The 25,562-nt window shown below is 42.1% G+C and overlaps 1 protein-coding gene across 8 annotated transcripts in view; it reads left to right on the top strand.

The window, feature by feature from the left end:
* RBPJ (recombination signal binding protein for immunoglobulin kappa J region) overlaps nt 1-25,171 on the top strand; it is a 91,342-nt gene extending 66,171 nt beyond the window's left edge. For 6 of the 8 annotated variants that reach the window (XM_083460025.1, XM_083460022.1, XM_083460021.1 and 3 more), the window contains 10 exons: nt 2,395-2,433; nt 5,819-5,914; nt 8,751-8,916; nt 10,008-10,182; nt 12,865-13,002; nt 13,109-13,221; nt 13,973-14,113; nt 16,213-16,368; nt 16,829-16,932; nt 19,385-25,171. In XM_083460025.1, the coding sequence (XP_083316151.1) occupies nt 5,826-5,914; nt 8,751-8,916; nt 10,008-10,182; nt 12,865-13,002; nt 13,109-13,221; nt 13,973-14,113; nt 16,213-16,368; nt 16,829-16,932; nt 19,385-19,700 (1,398 nt within the window). In that variant the 5' untranslated portion in view covers nt 2,395-2,433; nt 5,819-5,825 and the 3' untranslated portion in view covers nt 19,701-25,171. Of the gene's footprint in view, nt 1-2,394; nt 3,424-4,046; nt 5,915-8,750; nt 8,917-10,007; nt 10,183-12,864; nt 13,003-13,108; nt 13,222-13,972; nt 14,114-16,212; nt 16,369-16,828; nt 16,933-19,384 lie in introns of all 8 variants that reach the window. The other 2 variants (XR_014515835.1, XM_083460027.1) reach the window with 2 other exon arrangements.
* Nucleotides 25,172-25,562: the final 391 nt, after the last annotated feature.

Genomic DNA, 25,562 nt, shown 5'->3' with positions numbered 1-25,562 from the left:
TGTGTGAGAGAAAGGAGGCAGCAAATGAAATTGGATGAAAGAGAGAGAATTAGAAAATAAAACTTCATCTGAGCAAATTTAAGACTAGGAAACAAACTATTAAAAGCTGAACACAATCTTCAGCCTCAAAGGTAGACTGCTTGAGTGAAAGGAGAGAGAAAGCTGATTGAAGAATGAAAACTATGCTACTATAGAAGCATTAATGAAAGGAAGAGAAAATACATTTTGATCCAGGATATATCTTAAAATTAACAAGAATCCCATAAGACGAACACCACCTTTTAAAGGATATTTAAAATTTGGATCAGACTATAGTTGTAGAATGCACTTAATATTTAAATGTTGGGATTCAGTTTAAGCAATAATAAGTCATAAGGTATAATATATTATATTAAGGTATAATATATTATATATTATTTAAGCTGTAATAAGGCATAAGCTTCCTAACTGTGAACCTTTATGAGTAAGAAATCAACATATCTATCCAGATCTACACCAGAACTCTTTCTGAACACTCGCTCTCTGAAAATTCAGTGAGATTGAGAATTAAATGTTCGAGGCATAGGGTTGTATTAAGTCTTATGTAGAATAGACAGATTGAAATTAATGAACCTAAGTCATGTCCATTAACTTCAGTGGGTCTGCTCTGAGTAGGACTAGTGTTTAATATTCCCCATAATCTTCTTTTTGTTAAGTTACAGGCTTTTCTTAAGAAAGATTGGATTATAGCTGACATACAGGAATTAGTTAACGGATATTAAGACTGACAGAGCCCAGGCTGCAGCAGCAGTCACTGAATAAGGACGAATAAACACCCTAATGACAGGGAAAGTTGAAGATTTAACAGAGGCTATAATTGGCTGCATTTCAGACAATCAAATCTTATATTTGAAGCCAAGATATAAACAGGTTGCAACACCACACACCTGTTTACCATCGTCCTTCACTCAAGCTAGCAAATAAGCCAGGAACCTCTGTTAGCCAAAGCATGGTCAACTTGGTTAATAGTTATAAACAGTGTTCAAAAGGTGACAGGTGCATTTTGCACCTGGCTTTCAGGCACTTGTGACCAAGTGAAGATGCCTGGGTGCCAGGGTGGTGCCTGAAGTCTCCACCATTTGAAGGTGCATCCCTGGGGATCCTTGAATCTTAACTGTTTTCACACACTAGCAACACATCCTGTAGAATCCTGTTATGTTTTATCTGTACAATCAGAATGAATTTCAGAAACCCAAACCTTGTATTGAGAAATTTGATATTTGAGCCATCTCATCCAAAAATGGCAAATAAACAATCCGTTTTGGTGACTATAACCCTATTTTAAGGAGCAATTTTGTACCTAGCTTATATGTCTTTAGTTTCTGGCACTGGTTATAAATAAAAAGAGCCAGGGCCTCCATGTCTGGCAGCCATTAACCACATTTTCCTGGTTTAGACGTAGTGGAAAGCTATGGGTCATGGCTTTCTGAGTTATTTGCCTGCTCATGTGAAGAAAGGAACAAAGTGACAGTTCCATACATTTGCTTGCTTGCTTACGGAGTGAAGCAAATATTCTCCTTTTTATTTCTCGTGCTCTTTACTTTTCTGATATGGATTTGTTAGTGCAAAGGAATTTCTGTAAATTATATTTATTCTATGTATTGAAAACAGGTTTTCCCAATAATTTTTCGTATAAATTTGGTCTTGGGGTTTGTTTGTTCTGTTTCCATAGTGTGATAATAGCCATGCATCTGGAGGTGGTTCTACACACAGGGGGGAAACCCCCGCTATAAATAAGTCAGAAATTAAATCGTTATAACAAAAGAAAAGAAAAGAAAAACCCTATGTAAAAACCCTATAGAAAGGTTTGTGCTCTCTGGTGTCATCTGGTGTTGCGTGTTTATAATGCATTCAAATCACTTTTTTTTACTAATGTAGCTGAGTCCTGGGTTTTCTTCTACTGCAGTTACTATTTTTTGAACTGCTAACTGATGTTAACAGGCATAAAATTTTGATTTCTTTTATTCATCTAGAAAGCACAATTTTTAAAAAATCATTAACAATGTGAATTTTCATATGTCTTAAAAAAAAACTTATGCTGCATAGCACATCCATGCTATAATGAATGGCTTAATTGGAAAAAGTTAGATCTGCCATTTTTAATAGGGCTTTAAAGTTTGGAGAGACCCAGGAAAGCGTAAAGAACTGCATATTTTAAAAACTTCTTTAGCAGGATTGTGCTGCTCTGTTAGGCTTGCAGATCGAGTTAAAAGTTCATATACTCTGTTAGGTGGACAGACTGAAACTGCAATCTGTACATGTATACCTTGGAGGAAGATATACTCAACACAGTGAGCCATACCTCTGAGTAAGAAATGTTACAAATGACTGTTTTGTGTGTTTTTCTGCTTACAGGAAATTTGGTGAGCGACCTCAACCTAAACGGCTCACCAGGTAAGACATAATTATTTGTGTTGCTAGATCCTAGTTTATGCAATTAGTGTCTTAGTTCCTTCAGACTTTGGGCAGGCAATTGCATGGTTCACTGTTGTTAATTCATTGTTTTTTTGAACTATGTATGAAGATCTAGTTGTCATAAAAACAGGTTGTAGCTTAGCCTTTTCCCAATATGCTAAATTTGTTTGTGCAAGTATGTTTCCCCCCCTGGAGAAATTACATTTGACCATGTAACTCTATTCCTAGCTGTAATTTGAAGTGATACACTCTAAGAACAGTTTTACTATTGCATCTGTTATTGGAATGAACTAGACCTAAATACACAATGGATTCCTTTCTTGTCCCATCTTGAAAATACAAATTTTATGACAACGTATTGTAAAAAGAATGGTGAAGTCAAGTCAAACCAACTATGGAATAATTCTTCACCTCTACATTTTTATTAGGTCAATTTTCAACCTAAAGGTACCACATTTATTAATTTTCAATATTTATAGACATCTTTTTCAGCCTTCAAAGTGAGTGTGCTATTAAACAGCACAATAAGATGCAGTCATATAATGTTTTATATTTATTTATCTATTTATTTATTAGATTTATATGCCACCCTTCATCATAAGATCCCGAGGCAGTTCACAGCCCATAAAGTACTAAAATTATGAAATGTTTGCAACAACAACAAAATGTCTTGCAGCCCTTCTGTTTAAATGCAGGTTTTTCCAAAGTCAGTAGGCCAGCGCAGTAAAAGCACTCCTTTTTGGGGGGAGTTCTGAATACAGTGACGGCATGTTAATCTGGGCTGGATCACCTGACTACAACTGGATTACACAAATGCATGCACCTACACACTGTGGATTGCCTTTTTGACCTTTTTAAATAATGGAAATTCTAAACACACAACAATCCAGGCATTTAGTTACTTATGTAGATCTTCTCCTCATCTAAAACAGCTTCCAGAGTGGCCTAGGTATCCCTCATTATACAGTGGTGCCTCGCAAGACGAAATTAATTCGTTCCGCAAGTTTTTTCTTCTTGCGAGTTTTTCGTCTTGCGAAGCACGGTTTCCCATCAATCAATGCGTTCCTATGGAGACCGTCCGGGGACAGAGGGGAAGCGTCGCGCGCCTTCCCCTCTGTCCCCGGACCTGTTTTAAAGCAAGGGAAGGGGCAGCGGGGAGAATCGCTTCTCCCCCTTGCCGCCCCTTGGTTCAAAAGGGGTCCGGGGACAGAGGGGAAGGCGCGCGCGCCTTCCCCTCTGTCCCCCCTTTTGAAGCAAGGGGCGGAGGGGAGAAGATCACTTCTCCCCGTTGCCGCCCCTTGGTTCAAAAGGGGTCCGGGGAGAGATCTCTGTCCCCGGAGATTGCGGGGCTGGCAACGGGGAGAAGCGATCTTCTCCCCGCCGCCCTTGCTTCAAAAGAGGTCTGGGGACAGCGGGGAAGACGCGCTGCGCTTCCCCGCTATCCCCAGAGCTTGCGGGGCAAGCTTCGTTTTGCAAAGCAAGCCCATAGGGAAATGCGTCTTGCGAAGCGGCTAAGAAAACGAAAAACTCCTTCATCTAGCGAGTTTTTCGTCTTCCGAGACGTTCGTCTTGCGGGGTACCACTGTACTTAGGTTAGACCACTCACTGATAAAGGGCTAAAGAGCTTGAACTGGATGAGAATTTCTTACCATTGGACAATATATACTTTCTTGATGCCTTTTACTGTTGTTGAAATATTCAGCTACCCCTTTTTTAAAGTTGTAACTTTCACAATTTTATTAGTACATTTTGTGTCTGGTCTTTCCAATGTTAAATCATACCCTGTTCCTTGGCAAAACACTAGATTTTGAATCCTTTATTCCTGTTGCTTTAGTTTGTATTCTCCAAACAGTCCTCCTGCAGACAAATGTTCTATTTTATCTGTATGTTAGCATTATTTGCAATGCGGGTTCTCTCCTAGTAGCCAAGGACAAAGCTAAAGTTTACAGTTCGTGACAATGGGGTGGCATTCAATATTGTGAATGGAAGCAGCCTTTTGTTCTGTGAACAGAGGCTGTTCCCACTCCCTGGAGCACCAGTGTGGAATGCTAGTCATAATTTTCAGAAGGACTGGAACATGCATGTTATTGCTTCTTCCCCTCTCTTGGTAGCCTACTAGGGAAGCCTTTGAAAAGTAATCATTTCCACAGGTTCTGCCCTATGATAACTTCATATTGTTCGAAATGAAATGGGAAAGTACTGGTAATCTTAAGCGGCAAATCCCCTAACTATAGGCAGATGTCAGCATCCTAACACCTTTGTCTTAGCTGCTTTTGGTTCATGTGCATTTAGAAAAATTTCTAGCAAATACAGAATTAGGGATACATCCAGGAACGTATTTTGGAATGAGTTCCTGCTTGCTCTGTAGTTAAGCCATTAAAAGGCATGTAATTCCAACCAGAGTATACTTTGAGGCTGAACAATTTAACAGTTTAACATTTTTCTCCTTTTTTTAAAAAAAAGGTTTAAAAATACAGTCGTACCTCCAGTTACGTATCCCTCTGGTTACGTAAACTTTGGGATAACCCGGTAAGCGGCCTACCTGGAAGTATATTTCTGGGATTTTGCCGCATGCACAGAAGCACTCTTCCGCCATGCCTGTGTGCGCAGAAGTGATCTCTCTGGTTGTGAAAATGTCGGGATCCAGCTGGGCCTCTGGAACGGATCCCGTCCGCAACCAGAAGTACCACTATATTCGACTCTTGAAAGAGGCTGTTTATCCTTTCCGAGTAGAGCTAGATTTTGTAGATAGGCTACTGCTTGTGAAGACAAAACAAATGAAAGTGCCTCAACTGTGTTAGGTTCTTGATCCATCTATCTTAGTAGTGTTTACTCCCAAAATCCACCACTGTCCAAAGGCAGGCTGATGTCTTTTCCAGCTCTGCTAGAAAGTAAGGGCCAGATCCCAAGTCCTTCTTTAAATCATGTATTCCACTAATTATAACCCTTGTGGTGGATAACTCTTAGACTTTCACTTCACTACTGTTGCCTGAGGACAGGGAGGTGCTTTCTGCAGGAGGACGGACTCAGAAACTAGGTTAAGCCACCTACACGCTCCTTGGCAACTCTGTAAGCCCCGCCAGTGAGCTACTTGAGGTTATAAAGGTATGTGCTTGCAGATATCTTGTACTCCACGCACTTGGGCTGCTTATTTTGCCGGAATATTTTTAAATATCAAAACTTAAAGCCAACATGGTGCCCTCCTTAAGTTTTTGGACTCCCACCTCCCATCAGCCCTGACCAGCATAGCCACTGGTCAGGGACAATGACAGCTGCAACGCCTGGAGACTACCTTTGCCATACAGCTTGTTTTTTTTAATGAAGAGTATTTCTATTAATTTTATTGTGCCTTTTTAATTCTCAGGGAAGCAATGAGAAACTATTTAAAGGAGCGTGGTGATCAAACAGTCCTAATCCTTCATGCAAAGGTTGCACAGAAATCGTATGGAAATGAAAAGAGGTTAGTGTTGTGTGCTCTCTATTGTGCCATTTTGAGACATTATGGGAAATGTCACACATAAAACAATCTTTGGCTGATCTAGAAGAACTTCAGGCATCCACAGTATCTTTTCTCCAGATTTCAGTAGTGCCTTCTCAAAAGCTCTATAATACAGTGTAAGCTTGGTTCCAGGTTGTTTAAAATTGTTATACTTGTACAGTGTAAGTTTGTGTCCTTGGTTCTTCGAAATCCTGAAATTTGCTTTGGGTGGAGCTCCACCTAGTGTACACATAAAGGCTGGCTTGGTGTTTAGACGTTCTTCAACTGGCCAAATGAGGAATGCTAATGAAACCTATATTAGTTTTTTTTACAAAAATGTTTTCAGTATACTGAAGTGAAAAATTGGAGTGGAGATTATTCTGGGGATACTTTTAGTATCAGTTGATATTTTAGATAGAATCTTAACTTCTCTGGAATTTTTTCCCCGGTTTTCCCCTTGTTCCTATAGCTTTAAAAGTCAGCAGTTAGGCTCAAAAACAGCCTAACAAAACAGAATAAAAGCAGGTGTTTTTTGTGATTTTGGGGGTGATTTTTAAAAATTATTATTGGAGGTGTTACAACTCTATGCTGTGATCCCAATCTCCCCACCCTCCATCCTGGCATCAATTAAACAGCTTGCATTATCCCCAATGGAAGCTGTTTTTTTTAAAAGCATAAATTTGCTGCACAGGGAGACAAGGAGAGGAGAGAAAGAGAGAGAAGGTGATAAAGTGAAAGGGGGAAGAGAGAGACTGGAATGGAATGAATGAATGAATGAATGAATCATAGAATCATAAGAATTGGAAAGGACATCAAATCTCATATTTTTCCTGCCAGTGCTAGAAAAGCACTACCACAGCATCCTGATAGGTGGTCATCCAGACTCTGCTTAAAACCCTCCAGTGAAAGAGAGTCTGCCACCTTCCAAGATAATATGGTTTTGGTGGGAGTGGGGATGTTAGAGAGATGGAGGAGTGATCCACTTTTGACATTGGCCCCGCCCCCTATGGACCTGCTGCCCCTGACTGATTTTCTCCAAGAAAATGCAGTTCTGGGGATGGCAAAGACTCCCTACTCCTGTCTTACATTTGTCTTTCTTCAATGGGAAAATTAAGTACATGTTTGATGTCTCTAATAGAAATCAGTCAGGCTTAGAAGCATGCAATAAGCAGTAGTGCAGATACCTTTTATATTGTTATGGAGCCAAGGCTGTGTTCCTCTGTAATTCCACAGTCGCCTCCTATTGATTCTGAAAACAGAGTATCCAGGAATTTCAGTTTTCGTTTTAAAAATAGTGTGTTTCTTCATCCTAAAACTGTAGCGATTGCTCTTTGAAAAAATATTATCATCATTATTTTAAGCATTTAGAGCTCTTCAGCCAAAAGTGTCCCCAGAGTGGCTTATTTCCAGTCAATTAACATAAGACTATATACAGTCAATAAAAAAACCAAAACCCTTCCCTCAGGCTTACAATAATAATAAAAAAGACACAAGGGAAAACAGACAGGGAGAAAGTGGCCGGGGCGGGGGGGGGGGGGAATCAAACTCAGAACATTGATTCTTGAATAGTTATTCTTATACTGATAGCTGGCACAGTATATTGGAAAATGTGAGAAATGCCTCGTAAATCCTTGCAAAGTAGGAAATGAGTTTTAGTGTCCTGCATAGTTAGTTCCTTATGGCTAAGCAGGAGCAAAATAAAACTATGTATAGTTAGTACAGTGGTGCCTCGCAAGACGAAAAGAATCCGTTCTGTGTTTCTCATCGTCTAGCGGTTTTTTCGTCTTGCAAAGCAAGCCCATTGACGGATTAGCGGATTAGCGCTTTTAGTGGCTTTTAGCGGCTTTTAGTGGCTTTTAGCGGCTTATCTGCTGATCGGATCAGCTGATAAGCGGCTTAGCGGCTTAGAAAAAGGGGGAGGGGGGAAATCAGCAGGAACTCGCAAGACATTGTCGTCTTGCAAAGCAAGCCCATAGGAGATTCGTTTTGCGAAGCACCTCCAAAACGGAAAACTCTTTCGTCTAGCGAGTTTTCCGTCTTGCGAGGCATTCGTCTTGTGGGGCACCACTGTAAATCTCTGCAAGCCATATCATTTATGTAGGTCACAGAACCCAGTTTCTCTCTCTCTCTTTCTATAATTTTTATTAAATTTTCTGTTTTACAATTTAAAATACTCATTTTGCATCCTTAAGATATGACTTCCCTTTTTCTCTTTCCATGGTTCATTTTACATATCATAAATCCATGTATATTTTACAAAAACTATACCATTCAGTATTCCATTATTCCATCCATCAAAACCTATTTACACTGTTGAATTTATCTTAATGCTGCTAGCATTTTCAGTTGTACACAATTATTTCCCATATATTCAATAAACGTTTTCTGATCTTCTCTAAACGTATGTTCTTCTTGTTCTCTTGTTCTATATATTAAGTCTGCAAGTGGTGCATATTCTGTCAACTTAAGTTGCCATTCTTCTTTGGTTGGCACCTCGCTCGTTTTCCATTTTGGGGCTAACAAAACACGGGCCACGGTAGTAGCATACATAAATAACCTTTTTTAACACCTGGGAATTTCAGTCTGAATTATCCCCAGCAGAAAGGACTCTGTTGTTGTTGTTTTTTGGAAGGTACTTTTAATCATTTTTTTCAATTCATTATGGATCATTTTCCAATACTCTTTTACAAGTGCACCACAGAACCCAGTTTCTCTTGCTTCAGATTTTGTTCAGAATTGTATGTATTTTGTACAGAATGCACACAGCTTTAACCAAATGCATTGAGCTTGAACCCAACACTCTGTTTTTCACCTTCAGGTTCTTTTGCCCCCCTCCCTGTGTCTATCTTATGGGTAGTGGGTGGAAGAAAAAAAAAGAACAGATGGAACGGGATGGCTGCTCTGAACAAGAGTCTCAACCATGCGCCTTTATTGGGATAGGTAATAGTGACCAAGAAATGCAGCAGTTAAATCTGGAAGGAAAGGTAGGATGAGTACAAATCTGTATTTTATATGCTAGCCCACTGATGTATTGAAGGCCTTCTGAGCAATAAACCAGCTTAAGAAGATAAAACATAGAATGTGGCGCTCCTTCTTGGGAGTAAGTCATTGACTGGGTCACTCTTTTCGTTCCCAGGAAAACGAGTAGATACTGACTATGTACAAGAATTCATCCTATGGGTAAACCTGTTGTAAGGATTGCCTGGAGTAGGGGACACTAGCCTGTTTGGATCGGGGGCGCATTTCAGAATTTGAACGTTTATGGACCTGATCTGTTTAAAATTAAGATTCCACATATGAGTATTTCTAATGCTATTAGTGCAAACAAAAATGCAGCCAAGCATGCTGTACTTGGGTCCATAAAAACTGGACGTCTCATAATTCAGTAGCCACACATCTGTGATGCTTGCTAAGGAAGTATACAGCGCCCTGAAGTGTTTGAAAAGCTTCGTATGATTTTTAAAGCAGCATGCGTAGACCTTACGAAGATAGTTCATAATAATGTTGGTATATTTACGGCAACCTGGGATGCTGGGGAAATTGCTTACATCCCTAGATGTCAAGGGGGATTAATTGAAGTCTCTTGTAGTATCATAGTCCTAGCTTTTCTCTATGAAGAAGCATTTCACTCCCTGACCAACCAGAGAGAAAAAAAGGTTGAACAGAGTTCTGTGCCTGTAGGTAGTTAGTTGCCTAAATCTTAGGGTTTGTTAATTGATTGCATTATAGGGAGATGCCTTAGTCCAGAATAAGTCAAGTCCATGCTTTCCTTTAATCATGGGTACCACAGCCCAGTTCTCTTACTGTTACTTCCCTGTTACTGCCACCTATATGTCCCATATGCTTCAGACAATCCCATAGAACATGACTGATCATTTCCTCCATTCCATTCCTCGTGACGTTTGGAGTCAGTCCTCCCAGTCTTGTATAAGCCCTCAGAAGAGCACAAAGCCCGGTCAGAACTCTGAACAGATCAGCTAACAAATTGCCTTAGCACGTAATGCTTTGAAGTCATAATTTGTCCTTCTGTTGTAATTAAAACTTCTAATGAATCGATTCCTGTTCTTATCCACAGAACTATTGCACAGCTAAAACCTTGTACATATCTGACTCCGACAAGCGAAAGCACTTCATGTTATCGGTAAAAATGTTCTATGGCAATAGCGATGATATTGGTGTGTTCCTCAGTAAACGAATCAAAGTAATTTCCAAACCATCTAAAAAGAAACAGTCCCTGAAGAATGCAGATTGTAAGTATTGATTTTGCAAGCTGCTTTGTACAGCACAGTGCCACCTTTATTTGTATGTCATAATTTGCAAATGAGAAAATGCCCTTAATCGTGCGTTGGGTGTGTATGTAGGGACAGCAGTGCTGCCATATGATAACGTGATTTAGCAATTTAGAAGGGCATGAACCTTTATAACAAATACATCATAGAATTGTAGAGGTGGAAAGGACCCTGAGGACCCCCTGCAATGCAGGGATATAGAGCTGTCCAATATGAGGATCAAACTTGAAACCTTAGCATTATCAGTACTGTGGTCTAACCAACTGAGCTATAAATAATGTAAAAAAAAAAGTGGTTTAGACCACAGTGACACTTGTGTCCCAACTGAGCTATACACCTCAATAACACCCTTTAACTTTTGAAAGGGTGATTTCTTCAACTTGCCACTACAGTATTCTGGAACATGCAGTGCATTGTTTGCTGGGCAGAACCCAATTCAGACTATAGGGAGGGTCAAATGTGAGAATGTTGCCCCACATAATATGCTCCCTATGTATACAAAACTACATGGATAAGTTGGTAAGATAGCTTCCACCCCCACCCCACCCCCAAAATACTCAAAGTACTTTATCTGTTTCCAAAAAAATAGTTTACAGTCTTTGAAATTATTTGAATGAACTTTTAAAAAAGCAAATTAAGAGACTCGGGACTTTCAAAGGGTGATAGCCAGTGCTGTGTGAGTGAATGACTGCTTGCGTAACAGGTTTTCTTTTTTTGTCATTCCCATACCCCCAGTAGCCTTCCACATGCCCAGCTTTTGAGCAGATCACCTTGCCCTCAGGCAGACTGGCGATGGTGTGGGGGGGGTAGGGGAAATCCATTGGACCAGTGGTGTCCATTCCACTGGTGGATGCCTGGGTCCATCTGTTGGCATCCATCTTTCTCAACAGACAATGGAGTGCACATCCAGGAATGAAGCCAAACCGCTGGAGAATCACAGCTACTGCTGTAGCTGCAGAAGCCAGTTAATTGTACAGTGGTAACTCAGGTTACTCCTGCCAACCTAGCAGTTCGAAAGCACGTCAAAGTGCAAGTAGATAAATAGGTACCACTCCGGCAGGAAGGTAAATGGCGTTTCCGTGTGCTGCTCTGGTTCACCAGAAGCGGCTTAGTCATGCTGGCCACATGACCCGGAAGCTGTATGCCGGCTCCCTCGGCCAATAAAGCGAGATGAGCGCCACAACCCCAGAGTCGGTCACAACTGGACCTAATGGTCAGGGGTCCCTTTACCTTTACCTCAGGTTAAGTACTTAAGTCATTCCGGAGGTCCGTTCTTAACCTGAAACTGTTCTTAACCTGAAGCACCACTTTAGCTAAAGGGGTCTCCTGCTGCCGCCGCGCTGCCAGAGCACAATTTCTGTTTTCATCCTGAAGCAAAGTTCTTAACCTGAAGCACTATTTCTGGGTTAGCGGAGTCTGTAACCTGAAGCATATGTAACCCAAGGTACCACTGTAATTGCCTCCTGCGTTGCTTTTGCTGCATTAGCAGCACCAAAGTGACCTCTGGGGCACAAGACTGGGCAGTGTGTATGGAGATCCTGGGCTGCCCAGATGACAATACCCCCTTCTTTGGCACCAGCTTGCCTGCTGGAGTTGCCAGGAGGCGGCGTACAAAACGCCACCCAACTATCTTAGGGACTCCATTCTGGATTTGTGTAGCGTTTACTCCTAAGCATTTTCTTCTCCTGAAGATGTCCTGTAAGGCAGCATGTAATTTTACCTGTAGCGTTACATAATTACCAGGTGAAATAGTCCCTGTAGGAAACCCTCTTAAGAGGTGTAAGTGCCAAGTGTGACACTTCATTTCAGCCAGGGAGATGGACAGGACGTTGCTGTCTCATAGCTAATATTGCTGCCTTCCCTGCTACTCACATAAAATGCAAAGCTGGAGCTCGTAACGTTTGCAGATGATCAGATCTGTTATCCTACATCATAAATTGCAGCCCAAGTGGGAAGTGCAGAAGTGTCAGTCACTTCCCTTCTGCTTCCCACTAAATGTAGTAACTTCTAAGCTAGTGCTCAGATGTGTTAGAATGGTGGTGTGGTGCAGAATATTGACCATGTTGACCTCTATTTTGGTTGGTTCCAGACACTCTGAGAAAACAGCTAGGCAAAGCTGCACACAAAGAAGCCACTTGATTTTACAATTTTAGTATTTGGAGGAGGAAGAGGAGGAGGAGGTGGAGGGGAAACAGTGCCAAGATTTGGAATAAGGCCTACAGAGGATGGTTGAAAGGAATACCTGGCATATTAATTTCAAACACTGGAATTCGAAGGAAATGCTTTGTTTTTGCTGCTTTGGAGAAAAACAGTCCGTTGCAATTGGCTTGTGAATCTGTTACTATGGCCACATTTAAGGAATTTTAATTTTATATATGTTTAAAATAAAGCATACATTCCAAATTTCTGAAGTAGGTTGCCGTCAGGAATGCGCTTTCTTACATATACAAATTCTCTGGATTTTAGCTTTGCAACTAAAAACATTTAAGTACTTTTGGAAGGAATATGTAGCAATAGATTATTAGAGTTGCTGCCTAGATTATTTTTGCATGCATGGGCTTTTCATGCAAATCTTTATAGCTTAACAGTCTGTTCTAAAGACTGACATATTTAAATATCTGGCTTGTTGGTTTGTTTTTGCAGTGTGCATTGCATCGGGGACAAAAGTGGCACTATTCAATAGACTTCGGTCGCAAACAGTTAGCACGAGATACTTGCACGTGGAGGGAGGAAACTTCCATGCCAGCTCGCAACAGTGGGGAGCATTTTACATTCACCTCTGTAAGTAAAGCTTGCGATTGAAAACCCATACTTGTCTGTGCTGTGTGATTGCTTTTGGAATCTATTGATCTCCTTGCATACTAAAACCTTTTCTTTTCCTCTGCAGTGGATGATGATGAATCGGAAGGTGAAGAATTCACAGTTCGAGATGGCTACATTCATTATGGGCAGACGGTTAAACTTGTTTGTTCCGTCACTGGCATGGCACTCCCAAGACTGGTATATTTGTTTTTAATTTTTAGATCTAGTATTATATTTATATCCCACCTTACTTCCAAAGAAAGGTACACGGTTCTCCCTCTCTCCAATTTACCCTCTCAACAAAGCCCCAAGAGGTAGTTTAGGCTAAGACAGTGGCTGCTCACCCAGGGAGCTTCATGGTTGTGTAGGGATATGAATCCTGGTCTCGGATCCTGGGCCAACAAGCTAACCACTACACCACACTGGATCTTTACTCCTTTGATAACGTGTGTGTGTGTGTGTGTGTGTGTGTGTGTACACACACACACTTGTTAAAGAATAGAGAACTGAGAATATAGTTTTTAACTGATAATCAGTCTTTAAAAGCTACCAGGCTGGTTATGCATAGCTGTTAATGGTTGTAAACTATAGTATGTTTTGATATACATTTGGTTTTGTGCAAGCTATACCAATGTAGAACAGTATAAGGCACTGTTTCAAAGTCCAAATCCATATTGTCAATTTACTTAAATTAAATTGTGCTTAAATTAAAGTGCCTCCTGTAGTTTGTTAGGTTTGATGAACTATAGAAGCTTCATATGAACACGGATGATGTGTTTAACTGGCTCCTGATACTTGATGAATCCCTCCCACAGTTAGAATCCCTCAAGCACTCTTTTGATACCAAATATATTCACATACAAGTTCACTGCTGCCGCTTTTCAGTGCCCAGAAACAAGTTGCATTTTGATTCCAAGTGTGTCTTATGTGCACTTTTTTTTATCTACAGATAATTCGAAAAGTGGACAAACAGACCGCATTGCTAGATGCAGACGATCCAGTGTCACAGCTCCATAAGTGTGCGTTCTACCTTAAAGATACCGAACGAATGTACTTGTGCCTTTCCCAGGAGCGAATCATCCAATTTCAAGTGAGTTAGTTGACAAACGGGTAATATTACACGTCGGCATAATCTCACACTGCAGCAGTGCCGATCCAAAGGGAACAGAGTACACAAAGTTCCAGCTCCTGGTCTGGAGCTGTTGAAAGGAGCGGGGTGGCAGGGCTCAGCAATTCCTGGATCAGATTCGCTGCTAGCGGCAAAGATTGTACGTAGCACTGCACACCTTTGTTGCCGATCATACGTTTACTGAGGTTTCAGAAGCTTGCCTCATCCTGCAAAGTATTTTAGAACTAGCTGTGGAGCTGCAAATTGATGCATAGCATGGCAGATGTTAGGAGCTTAGAGTGTGGTGGAGAGCTGCCTTGAAATGGATGCAACTACCGTATTTTTCGCTCTATAAGATGCACCAGACCATAAGATACACCTAGTTTTTGGAGGAGGAAAATATTCTGAATCCCAGAAGCCAGAACAGCAAGTGATCCCTCTTGCTGTTCTGGCTTCTGGGATAGCCGTGCAAAGCCTCTTCAGTGGGATGAAGGCTCCCCCTGCCCTGAAGAGGCTTCGCACAGCTAAGTCAGAAGCTAGAACAGCAAGAGGGAGCGCTGCGCAGCGATCCCTCTTGCTGTTCTGGCTTCTGGGATAGCTGCGCAGCCTGCATTCGCTCCATAAGACGCACACACGTTTCCCCTTACTTTTTAGGAGGGAAAAAGTGCGTCTTATAGAGCGAAAAATACCATATTTTTCGCCCTATAGGATGCACCGGCCCATAGGACGCACCTAGTTTCCAGGGGGGGAAATCAAGGGGAAAAATATGATTTCCCCCCGCAGCTCTGGGAGCAGTGGACAGGCTGCACGCAGCCTGTGCGCTACTCCAAGACCTTCTCCCTGCTTTTGCGGGAGGTGGCGGAATTCCCCCACCTCCCGCAAAAGCCCACAGGAGCCCCGCGTGACTCCTGCGGGCTTTTCGATCCGGGAGGGAGAAGGGACTGAAACGGCCAGTCAGTCCCTTCTCCCTCCTCAGGGAAAAGCCCCCAAGAGCGGTGCGCTCTTTAAAGGGTGTGCGGCTCCTGCGGGCTTTTCTAGGAGGTGGGGAAATTCCCCCACCTCCTAGAAAAGCCCGCAGAAGCCGCGGAGCCCCTTTAAAGAGCGCGCGGCTTTTGCCTGCTTTTGCGGGAGGTGGGGGGAAGCCAAGGAGTCTGCATTTGCCCCATAAGACGCACACACATTTCCCCTTCATTTTTGGAGGGGGAAAGGTGCGTCTTATAGGGCGAAAAATACGGTACTGCCCTGAAGAGGCTTCGCGCTGGGGGCGGGGAGAGGCAAAGGGCTGGGGAAAACTTTGCAGTAAGAAGCAAGGACCAAAGAGAAGGTGGATTTCTGTGGTGGGGTAACTGTGGCTCTCCAAATGTTGCTGGACGACAACAGCCACCACCCCTGACCACTGGGCCATACTGGTTGCAGTGCCTGGAGTCCAGTAATATCTAGATGGCCAGAGACTTGCTATCTGCAGCCTCTGTATATCTGGCCTAATAAGGTCCAGCTCCGAGGGCCTTCTGGCAGTTCCTTCCCTGTGAGAAGTGAGGTTACAGGCAGAAGGCCTTCTCAGTAGTGGCACCCGCCCTGTGGAATGCCCTCCCATCAAGGAAATAAACAACTATCTTCAGGACTTTTAGAAGACATCTGAAGGCAACTCTGTTTAGGGAAATTTTTTATGTTTGATTTATATATATATATATATATTCTGTTGGGAGCCGTCCAGAGTGGCTGGGGAAACCCAGCCAGATGGGCAGGGTATAAAGAATAAATTATTATTATTATTATTATCATTATTATTATTAACATGGTATTCATTATACTGAACTTAGGCTTCAGTATAGTGCACTGCTAAGCAGCCTAATTTTAACATTTGGGAACTACAGTAGAGGGGGCTTCCCTGAGGATCCTAGCTTGCAAATTCTGCAAGTGAGCACAACTAGTATGTGAATGATGCTTTTGCAATAGGTGTGGGGGGGAGCCCCTCTCCCCAGACAAAGGTGGCTTGATGTGTTACAGTTGATTCATTCTCCGTTTTTGTTTTAACATGAAGCATTCTTGGACACCTGATTACTTCTCTGTTTTTTTAAAAGGCCACTCCATGTCCAAAAGAACCAAATAAAGAGATGATTAATGACGGAGCTTCATGGACAATCATTAGCACAGATAAAGCAGAGTACACCTTTTATGAGGGAATGGGACCTGTCCACGCTCCAGTAACACCTGTGCCTGTTGTAGAAAGTCTCCAGGTGAGTTGACGTCCCTGCGCTCATCGTGGGATTTAGTTCCCACCTGACATTAGCATGCTAAGTTCAAGAGTTGGCCTTCTGCGAGTGGTAGAACGGGAGTAGCTTCCAAATTATAACAACAGTAGTTGTGCTAGGGGCTGCACAGCGTCTTTTGCAAGTGCAAGACACCCTTTGGCTTGGGTTGTAGTTCTACACTAAAAGCAGGACTAGCAGAATAGAAAGGTGGTTAGCACAATTTGGCTGCCGCCACTGGTTATCGGCCGTAACCATTTTGCTTCTTGCTTCTTTACTGCATTACTCTATCGAGTCTAATTGGTACTTCAGCTAACTTCCTCCTTGGTCTCAAAAACGTTGCATTTTATTGCACATAGCTGCATTTTGTGCATTTCTCGAGTGATTTGTACACTTCTCACAAGTATCTGATAAGTTTATATCTCATTTCCCTACCCCCACCCCCTAGTTGAATGGAGGAGGGGATGTAGCAATGTTGGAACTTACTGGACAGAACTTCACTCCAAATTTACGCGTCTGGTTTGGAGATGTGGAAGCGGAAACAATGTACAGGTGCGGTATCACACTTACGATATTTCTTTTCACACATCAAGTTCAGAATGTGTTGGGGTTTTTTGTGGATTCTAAAGATAAGTCTGTCATCTGTTTAGGTACCGTAAGTGTGAGAGTTAATTAACCACTTAGCCTTGAATAATATATCAATTTTAAATTAACTTGCATATTACCAAAACTTCAATATAGGTGCCTGCTTTTGAAGTAAATTACAGTTTAGGAGGCCATCTTTGCAACATTCTTTTCCATTTCCCATTACAATAGCAAACAGGGAACCAAAAATGCTTTTATCTTTCATCATGCCACTTAAAATTTTGCCCAAAGCATCGTTTATCTGCTTGAAATACTTTTATACCGCCTTTTGTGATGAAGTCCTTTCAAGGCCCTTAAAAAAGACAAGTTAGCTTCATATTCATAGCAAGAATGGTGGTGTTCCCGATGATTTACAGTGCAATCCATTGGTCCTCAGTGATCATCCTTTTCCGTGTACAAGACGAAAAGAATCCGTTCTGTGATTCTCTTCGTCTAGCAGTTTTTTTCGTCTTGCGAAGCAAGCCCATTGAAGGATTAGCGCCATTAGCGGCTTTTAGAGGCTTTTAGTGGCTTATCTGCTGATCGGATCAGCTGATAAGCGGCTTAGCGCTATTAGCGGCTTTTAGAGGCTTATCTGCTGATCGGATCAGCTGGTAAGCGGATTAGCGCTATTAGCGGCTTTTAGCTGCTTTTAGCGGCTTATCTGCTGATCGGATCAGCTGGTAAGCGGCTTAGCGGCTTAGGAAAGGGGGGGGGGAAGGAAAAAACCCCAGCAGGAACTCGCAAGACATTGTCATCTTGCGAAGCAAGCCCATAGGAGATTCGTTTTGCGAAGCACCTCCAAAACGGAAAACTCTTTCGTCTAGCGAGTTTTCCGTCTTGCGAGGCATTCGTCTTGCGGGGCACCACTGTATACTGGTAATCTGTACAGCCATGCCAACCCACCAAAGTTTTCCCAGCAAATACACCTTCCCCAAACCAAATTAATTAATTAATTAAGTCAGTTTGGGGGGAGGTGTATCAGTTAAACAAGCTGATACTTTCTGGACTCATAGGGCTTTGTTAGTGGTGAATAACTTTTCTTTGGAGAAGCATCTGGCAACCATGCTAGAAACAACAGCTGGAATTTTTATTTTAAGTTTTTTGGGGGGCGGGGTTGACTCCAGTCCCCTGCTCCACAGTACAAGCAAAGCCAGAACAAATTAAGACAAAAAAATTCTGCAATTTCTCTTACAGAGAGTGAAATAGAAAAAGATCGCTTTTCTAGGTATAATGTATGGTGATTGCAGAATCAATTTTTTTCCTGTTGGAGAATTTTGATTGCCTGGGTTCAGATTTTTTGTTTTGTTTTGTTTTTTACTTCGTATGGAGTATCCACAACTTTGCATAGTTCTTTTTTGGCAATAAAGGTGTTTGTCAGCTAATGCACTCTCGCTCTCTCGCTCTTAATATTTATTTATAAATTTTAAAAGTGGTTGGGAAACCCAGCCAGATGGGTGGGGTATAAATAATAAAATAACAATAATTATTACAAATTTAATACAAAATACGCACTTCCCTATTAGTATTCAGTTACCATTTGACTTGCCCTCCATGGTTTCCCCATAATTTCTGGTGCTGCTGCGTATTTTGATTATTCTGTGCCCTATCCTTTCTGCTTATTCTCAGGTGCATAGTGCCTGCTGTTTTTCATTCAAATCCCACTTGCATTTTCACAAGTTTACAATCACTTTTTAAATACCGTATTTTTCGCTCTATAAGACACACTTTTTCCCCTTCAAAAATTAAGGGGAAATGTGTGTGCGTCTTATGGAGCGAATGCAGGCTCCTTGGCTTCAGCGATAGCAACGCGAAGCCTCCGAAGCGCAGAGGGAGAGCTCCCCCCACGCTCCGGAGGCTTCGCATTGCTTTCGCTGAAGCCGCCTGAAGCCTCCGGAGCGCAGCGGGAACTCCTGCTGCGCTCCTGGGGCTTCAGGCAGTTATCCACAAGCCTTCGGAGCGCAGCAAGAGTTCCCGCTACGCTCCGAAGGCTTGCGGATAGCCGTCTGAAGCCTGGAGAGCGAGAGGGGTAGGTGCATACCAATCCCCCTTGCTCTCCAGGCTTCGCTTCGCTGGAGAGGCGCTGCACAGTTTTCCCTCTGCGCACAGCGCCCCTTCAGCAAAGCGGGAGGAGAAATGGAAGGGGCTCCATTTCTCCTACCGCTTCGCTGAAGGGGCGCTGAGCAGAGAGAGGGAGAATTTTTTCCCCCTGTTCTCCCCCTCCTATGGTCCGGTGCATCCTATAGAGCGAAAAATACGGTAATCTACAAAAGGTTTCCAGTCCTCCTTAAAGGCTGCCTCTCCTTGATCCCTACTTTCCATAGCTGAATTTGCCAGTTCTGCATATTCCGACAGCTAATGTCTCTTCCCTCTTCCCCAGGTGTGCAGAGAGCATGCTGTGTGTCGTTCCTGACATTTCCGCATTTCGGGAAGGCTGGAGGTGGGTCCGCCAGCCAGTCCAAGTCCCAGTCACATTGGTGCGCAATGATGGCATAATCTACTCTACCAGCCTTACATTTACCTACACGCCAGAGCCAGGACCCCGACCCCACTGTAGTGCCGCTGGAGCAATCCTCAGAGCCAACTCCAGTCTCCTGGCGTCCAACGAAACAAACACAAACAGCGAGGGAAGCTACACAAACGTCAGCACAAATCCAACCAACGTCACATCATCCACGGCAACAGTAGTTTCCTAACCACTGCTCTTTTATGTGGAACTTCTAAAAAAAAACTCAAGTGCTTCGAACAATGAAACTGAACAACTTTTGTGGTTTCCCGGTGGGGTGGAAAAAACTCTTCACTGCTCTTTGAACGTCTTTCACCTACAAGTGCTGATCTCAGTAGAAGCCACAACTTAAAAAATCGCGGGGAGGAAAGGCCCATTTCTATTCATACTCAAAATCTATTTTTAGTTGTCTCTTTTAAAAATGGGCTCAAAACTTAAAAAAATAAAATAAAAGTGGCTGGGATACAAGTTGAACTCGAAAACATGGACATAACATAGTTTTTATGGACCAAGGAAACGCTTTAGTATAAAAGGTACATTTTCACCATACCTTTTTGTATCACAACATATAGTATGCTTTTGTTACCAAATAGTTTATATATTATTTTTTTTCCTCTGAGCGTTTGCTCTGAAGTATACTCAGGTTCCAAGCCTGACCATTCTTGTATAATCACCATACTCTTCCAGTTTTTAAAAAATATATATATTTTTGGTCTGTGGCTGGAACTTGCATTTTTTTAAACTGAAGTCTTGTGACTTTTTATGAACTGATTTTTTTTTTTTTCACCAAGTAGAACCTTGTAAAGGCCAGCATATTTTTTTTAAGATGATATGAAGTTTGTGCAAAAGCTTTAAAAAATGCCTCTGCCTTGCCTGCAATACATGCAATGTATGTTAACTTTAGAGCTCCTCTTTCCGCCATTGTGGACAGCTCTTTCTATGTGTTCCTTTGTTATGTATTTATAGTGTTGATTCATGAGGTTTTTTACATTACAAATGTGGCCTCGTGCAGTTTTTCTTAACTGCTCATGCTACTGGCATCTGTTGGTGTTTCGGAGGGTTCTTCCTTTCACGGTCAATACATGCATTCAGGTTGGCTTTTTTATTTTTTGCTAATCTTGTACATAATTTGCTATTAAGTGTAAGTTAAATGTGTGCGTGATTCTTTTTTTTTTTTTTAAGTGAACTGTTCCCAATAACTTCATTTGGCAGCATGTTTGTCTGTCTCTTTGGCATATGGCAACATTCCCCCCCCCCCCGAAGCATTAGCCACAAACAGGATTGGTCGGTGCATCTCTTCCTTGCGAGTTGGGAGCCATCACAAACCATCATGGCTATATCCTCAGACGTCAGGCCAACCTAATGAGCTGCTTCTTTTGTATGATATTACTTTCTTTGAGTGTGAAGTCATTGTACAGTTAAATGATAGTACTTAGAAATGGCTGGTTGCAAAAGCACTGATATGGACTACACTTCTTCCTTCCTTTTCTCCGTTGCCAATAATCTACTGCAAGGTTCATATCTTTCCCCGATTGCACGTTAATGGAGGGCCAATTGACACTACTGCTTCTCTCCAAAGTCCTTTTCCAAAGCTTCTTGTGGAACGCTCCATAGGGACTTTTGTGACCAGGGCCAGGATCTTAAATACCTGTTCATGTGTTGAAAGCAACAGGAGATGGAGTCCCACAGGGACCCTTGTCTTTGCTGACATAGGCTAACGTGGCTACCACTCTGGAAAGTGTGCATGTGCAGTATTTCCGCACCCTCAATAGGGAGGCAGCGGGTATCCCTTTCTGTCAGCATCAAACATCAGAGCCTGTCCTAACCTTTAGGAGCAGCTTTTGAGAGGACCAAAAGTTGCTCAGGAAGGAGGGGATGAAAAGCCCCCGTCTTATATGGCCACAGGGTTTCCCCCTGCCATCCTATGCCTGGGAATCCTTGTGATTGAGGTTTATTGGATGAAGATTTGTTGGGCTGAGGTGGCGAAGAAGACCCAATACATAGTAGACCCAGTCGCAAGCCTTTCTGCCCACGGCTAGGATTTCCAAGCCCCACTAGTGGGAGTGGAGAAGTGGTTGATCTTGAGTTGCACTAGTTGGATATTGGCGGTACTTAAATTTGGAAGTTGTCGTGTCTTATCTCTCTACCCCACCCACACTTTGACGGGTTGTGTTGAAGCGATTTCTCTCTTGATTTGTTCCACGCACAGAAGTACCGTTACACTTCCTAGGATATAGTCCTGGCGTGCATTTCTCATCCTCAAATTACATTCTTCCATAAACACAAGGGAAGTGTTTGACTACACAAGTAAGCAATGTTAGTGACTTCCACATAGTCCTCAAGTTTAATCAGCACTGTTACTTATTTTGAGTAGATTTCTTTCCACATCAAGGCTGTAGCTTCTAAACCCATCCAGTTAAATCGGTGCCACTGCCTTGAAGTGCGCTGTGTTGTCTTTTCATACTGTGTAACTCGCCCCCAACAACATTGTCGCAAGCCGTTGGTTCTTAATACTTAGCCAGTTACTGCCTCTCCTCATCTCTCTCTCTCTCTTTTTAGTGACCAAGGGCAGGATTCACTGTGGCCTTATCTCTGGCTGTTTACTGGCATTTACTTGCAAGCCTGTATACGTTGTCTGTTCTTAATTTTCTCCCGGTTGTAACATAGTGCAAATTGCTTCATAGTGTGTGCTGAAGAGGTATTGACTTACGCAGCGCCGTTCGTTCACGGACTTTTCGCTCAATGTGTTTGGGATCAACACATGCTAGTGTTTGAGGTTTTCAGAAAAATCAAAACTAATAATTGCATACACAGTTGATAACTGTTACAAGCTTATCAGCTTTCGCAGTACCCCGAGTGTCGTCATTTTTGCATATAGCTGCATCTCATCCTTTTAAATCTCTTTGCCCTGCGTTGCCCAAATGGCATATATCCAATATTTGTATCTCTTAAGGAATTGAACTGAAGGAATTATATCTACTTTTTGCCTTTCTCTCTACACTACAGGATAGTGAGAGAGTGTTTTTTTTTGGGGGGGGAGAGATAAATTCACTTTTAAGCAGTACCTTGTAACCTTAGGACACTTGGCTTTTGTAACCTTTTTTTTCTGGACTAGCTGTCCTGTTATCTTCAGGTAGGAAAATTGGTATATTGGAAATAGTCTTCCAGACTAAAATTAGAAATAATCTTTCATTGCTCTGAGTACGTTTTATTTTCTAAATCTCTTTAGCTGATGGATGGATACGTATTTTTTCATAAATGGGTTTGGCTGTTCAGCTTCCATAACGTAGTGAGCTAAATTTGCCTGCTAATGTGCAGTACTTGAGGGGGGGGGGTGGAATGAAACTGCGGTCTACAAAATGCTTTCGGAATAAGGTCACTGGCCTAAACAGGGCTACCTCAGAATAACCAGTCAAAATGATCATAGCTGGCATAAGAGTGTTATGCTATAGTCTTTGAACCCTGTTAAGGGCCATGTTATACAATCAGAATATAATTTTTCTGAGACTGCACTACTATAGGTGGAAGGGACTGTTTTGGCTTTTAAATACCTTAAGTCCCTATAAAACCAGCTTATGGAGGGGAGAGGGTTCAGCCTTTTCTCATGCTCATACTATATTTCTGCATTCAAGGAGTTCTCCACCCTCTGTGGCAGCATTCAGACATGCAGTCCTTCCCTCTTGTAGTGGAACATCGCAGAAATATGACTTGGTTTTCTAACCTGGTCCTTATTCTTGCATCTTTGGGGAGGATAAGTAACATTTTTGAGTTGATTCAGACCACTTTTTAAATTGCTTTAAATTGCTTTCCGAACAATGTGAGAGAGCAAGCAGTAGGCTCTGTTTTGTATGGAAAAAGCAGCTGAGTGCTGCTGTTACATGTTAGGTCACCGTTAAACCTTCCGGAACATATTTTCTACAGGTCAGTCTCGAGGGGTTGTACAAGTCGTCTACAAATCTCTCAATACATCTCTTAAGTAGAATGTGTTTGATTGCACCTCCGACACTAGCGCAACCTGTTTCAGACCAAATAGCTTCATAGCGGCTTCCATTCTGAAACAAAACACTTAACTTATGAATCATGGCATTTATTTTTTCTTTAGAAAACCGGTTTATGTGAGTGTAGAGCGTCTGTACTTTTCCTGTGCCAGGTGTTTTAACTTGTTTTCAAACACTGTAAATGTGGGGTTGGGTGGCAGCTTGGCGTTAGAAGCAAAATTTGGGTTTCCCTAAACGCCTTTGGGACTGAGGTTTTTCTCTCTCTGTGGAAACTGCAGTACTGAGTAGCTGTTCCAATATCGTGAATGTGTGCCCCCCCCCCCAATATTCTGTTCTGTTTTGTGGAGCTTTATATGATACTCTTCTTACGTTGTATTGTGCTTTTGGAAATAGAGCATCACCACAAACAGGACATTCAGCATCCTGGAAGGAGAGAGATTTGTTCACAGCTCATGTCTACTTGGAAATCTGTTTATACACATGTGCATTTGGAAGTGAGTTGGGAGTTTCTTCTTGCTGTGAATGAAATTGGCATTTTGTGCACCCTTCCTCAGTCAGAGCCCCTTAGATAACCCTCTCCCAGCTTCCTACTTACATGCAATGCAGCCAAACACTCCATGTGTCAAACTCCTCCATCACTTGGCTGAAGGCATCGGTGCATTCCCCGCAATGCCCTTCATGTTCTTTCAACGATATGCGTAGAATGTCAGAACTTCTCTGGTGCTTGTTTGTGGCTCTCTGCTAAGAAGCCATTTCTTCTGGCAGCAATCTCTTGATGTTGGCTGCTGTTAAGAGTTTTTGTACGGCTGAGGACCAGATACATCAGTAGACAGGAAGAGCACAGTTTTCCCTAGACGGGGAATGCAGTCTTAAAGTAAACAGTTTGGGCTGCAAGCACGCATCAGTAGTAAAGCCCCTGTTGATAAGACTTCTGAGTAAGATTGCGTATGATTGAGGGAATGGGGAATTCCCGAGACGAAACATTGGTTGCAGGCCTCTTGTGGTGATGTTTATCTGTATGTGTGTATGTATGTGCCCATTCAGTCCTCAAAAGGGTTTTATTTTGCAAACCGTGCACCTGTCAAACTTGGTAGCAATAAGATAGAAGGCTGATCAAGTCTTTGCTATACCTTTTGTAGGAAAACGAATCTGCTCAGATTTTATAATTCATCAGTTAAAGCCTGCAAATAATCAGCAGTTTCCAGGAATAAATAAAAGTGAAATGTATGCCACACCAAGTGTGTTGTCACATGTACAGAGTGTGTAATTAGCTCGTTCAATATTTGATTTTAAAACGTTTCACTCAACTGTGTCAAGATTAAATTTAATGTTCTGTTACTCTTCCTGTGACTAATTAATCAAAAAAAAATGTATGACACTGAGATGATTGCAAACTTGTTAAAATTTGGGTGCGCTTCTGCACACAAGGGATTGGTTGACAGTGAAGTCATCTGTGTAACCAGAAGAGCAGAACATACCCATGCAAGAAGTCAACTCTGTGAGGAACTGCACTCTGGACTCCACTCAAACTGGATATGGAATCTCTTTTCATACAGCTTGTAAAAAATTGCAGAAGTTAGACAAGACTGTTTTTTTATTCAAATACTGTAAATATGAACTAGTTCACTTTTTGATATTATTTATTAAATAAGGAAAAAACGAACTGTTTAATTTCATTTAAATTAATAGCTAATTAAGTTGGCTTTAGCTAGTTGAAACATAGAAAACTTGGGTTTAATTCTGGTTTGGGTTTAGATGGTAACTTTAAAAAAACAACTGCATTTGAAATTCTGGTTCGGATATAATGCAGAAAGGGAAATTAATCAACCCCTTGGAATGTAATTTATGAAATGAATACAGTGGTACCTCGAGTTACAAACGCTTCAGGTTACAAACTCCGCTAACCTGGAAGAGTTACCTGGAGTTGAGAACTTTGCCCCAGGATGAGAACGGAAATCGTGCGCCGGCGGCACAGCGGCAGCAAGAGGCCCCATTAGCAAAAGCACGCCTCTAGTTAAGAACAGTTTCAGGTTAAGAACAGACCTCCAGAACGA

The sequence above is a fragment of the Podarcis liolepis genome, assembly GCF_965112155.1.
Source record: "Podarcis liolepis genome assembly, chromosome: 9".
In the NCBI taxonomy this organism is placed as follows: domain Eukaryota; kingdom Metazoa; phylum Chordata; class Lepidosauria; order Squamata; family Lacertidae; genus Podarcis; species Podarcis liolepis.
The sequence above is the reverse complement of the archived record's forward strand: the minus strand, read 5'-3'. Positions and strand labels throughout refer to the sequence as shown.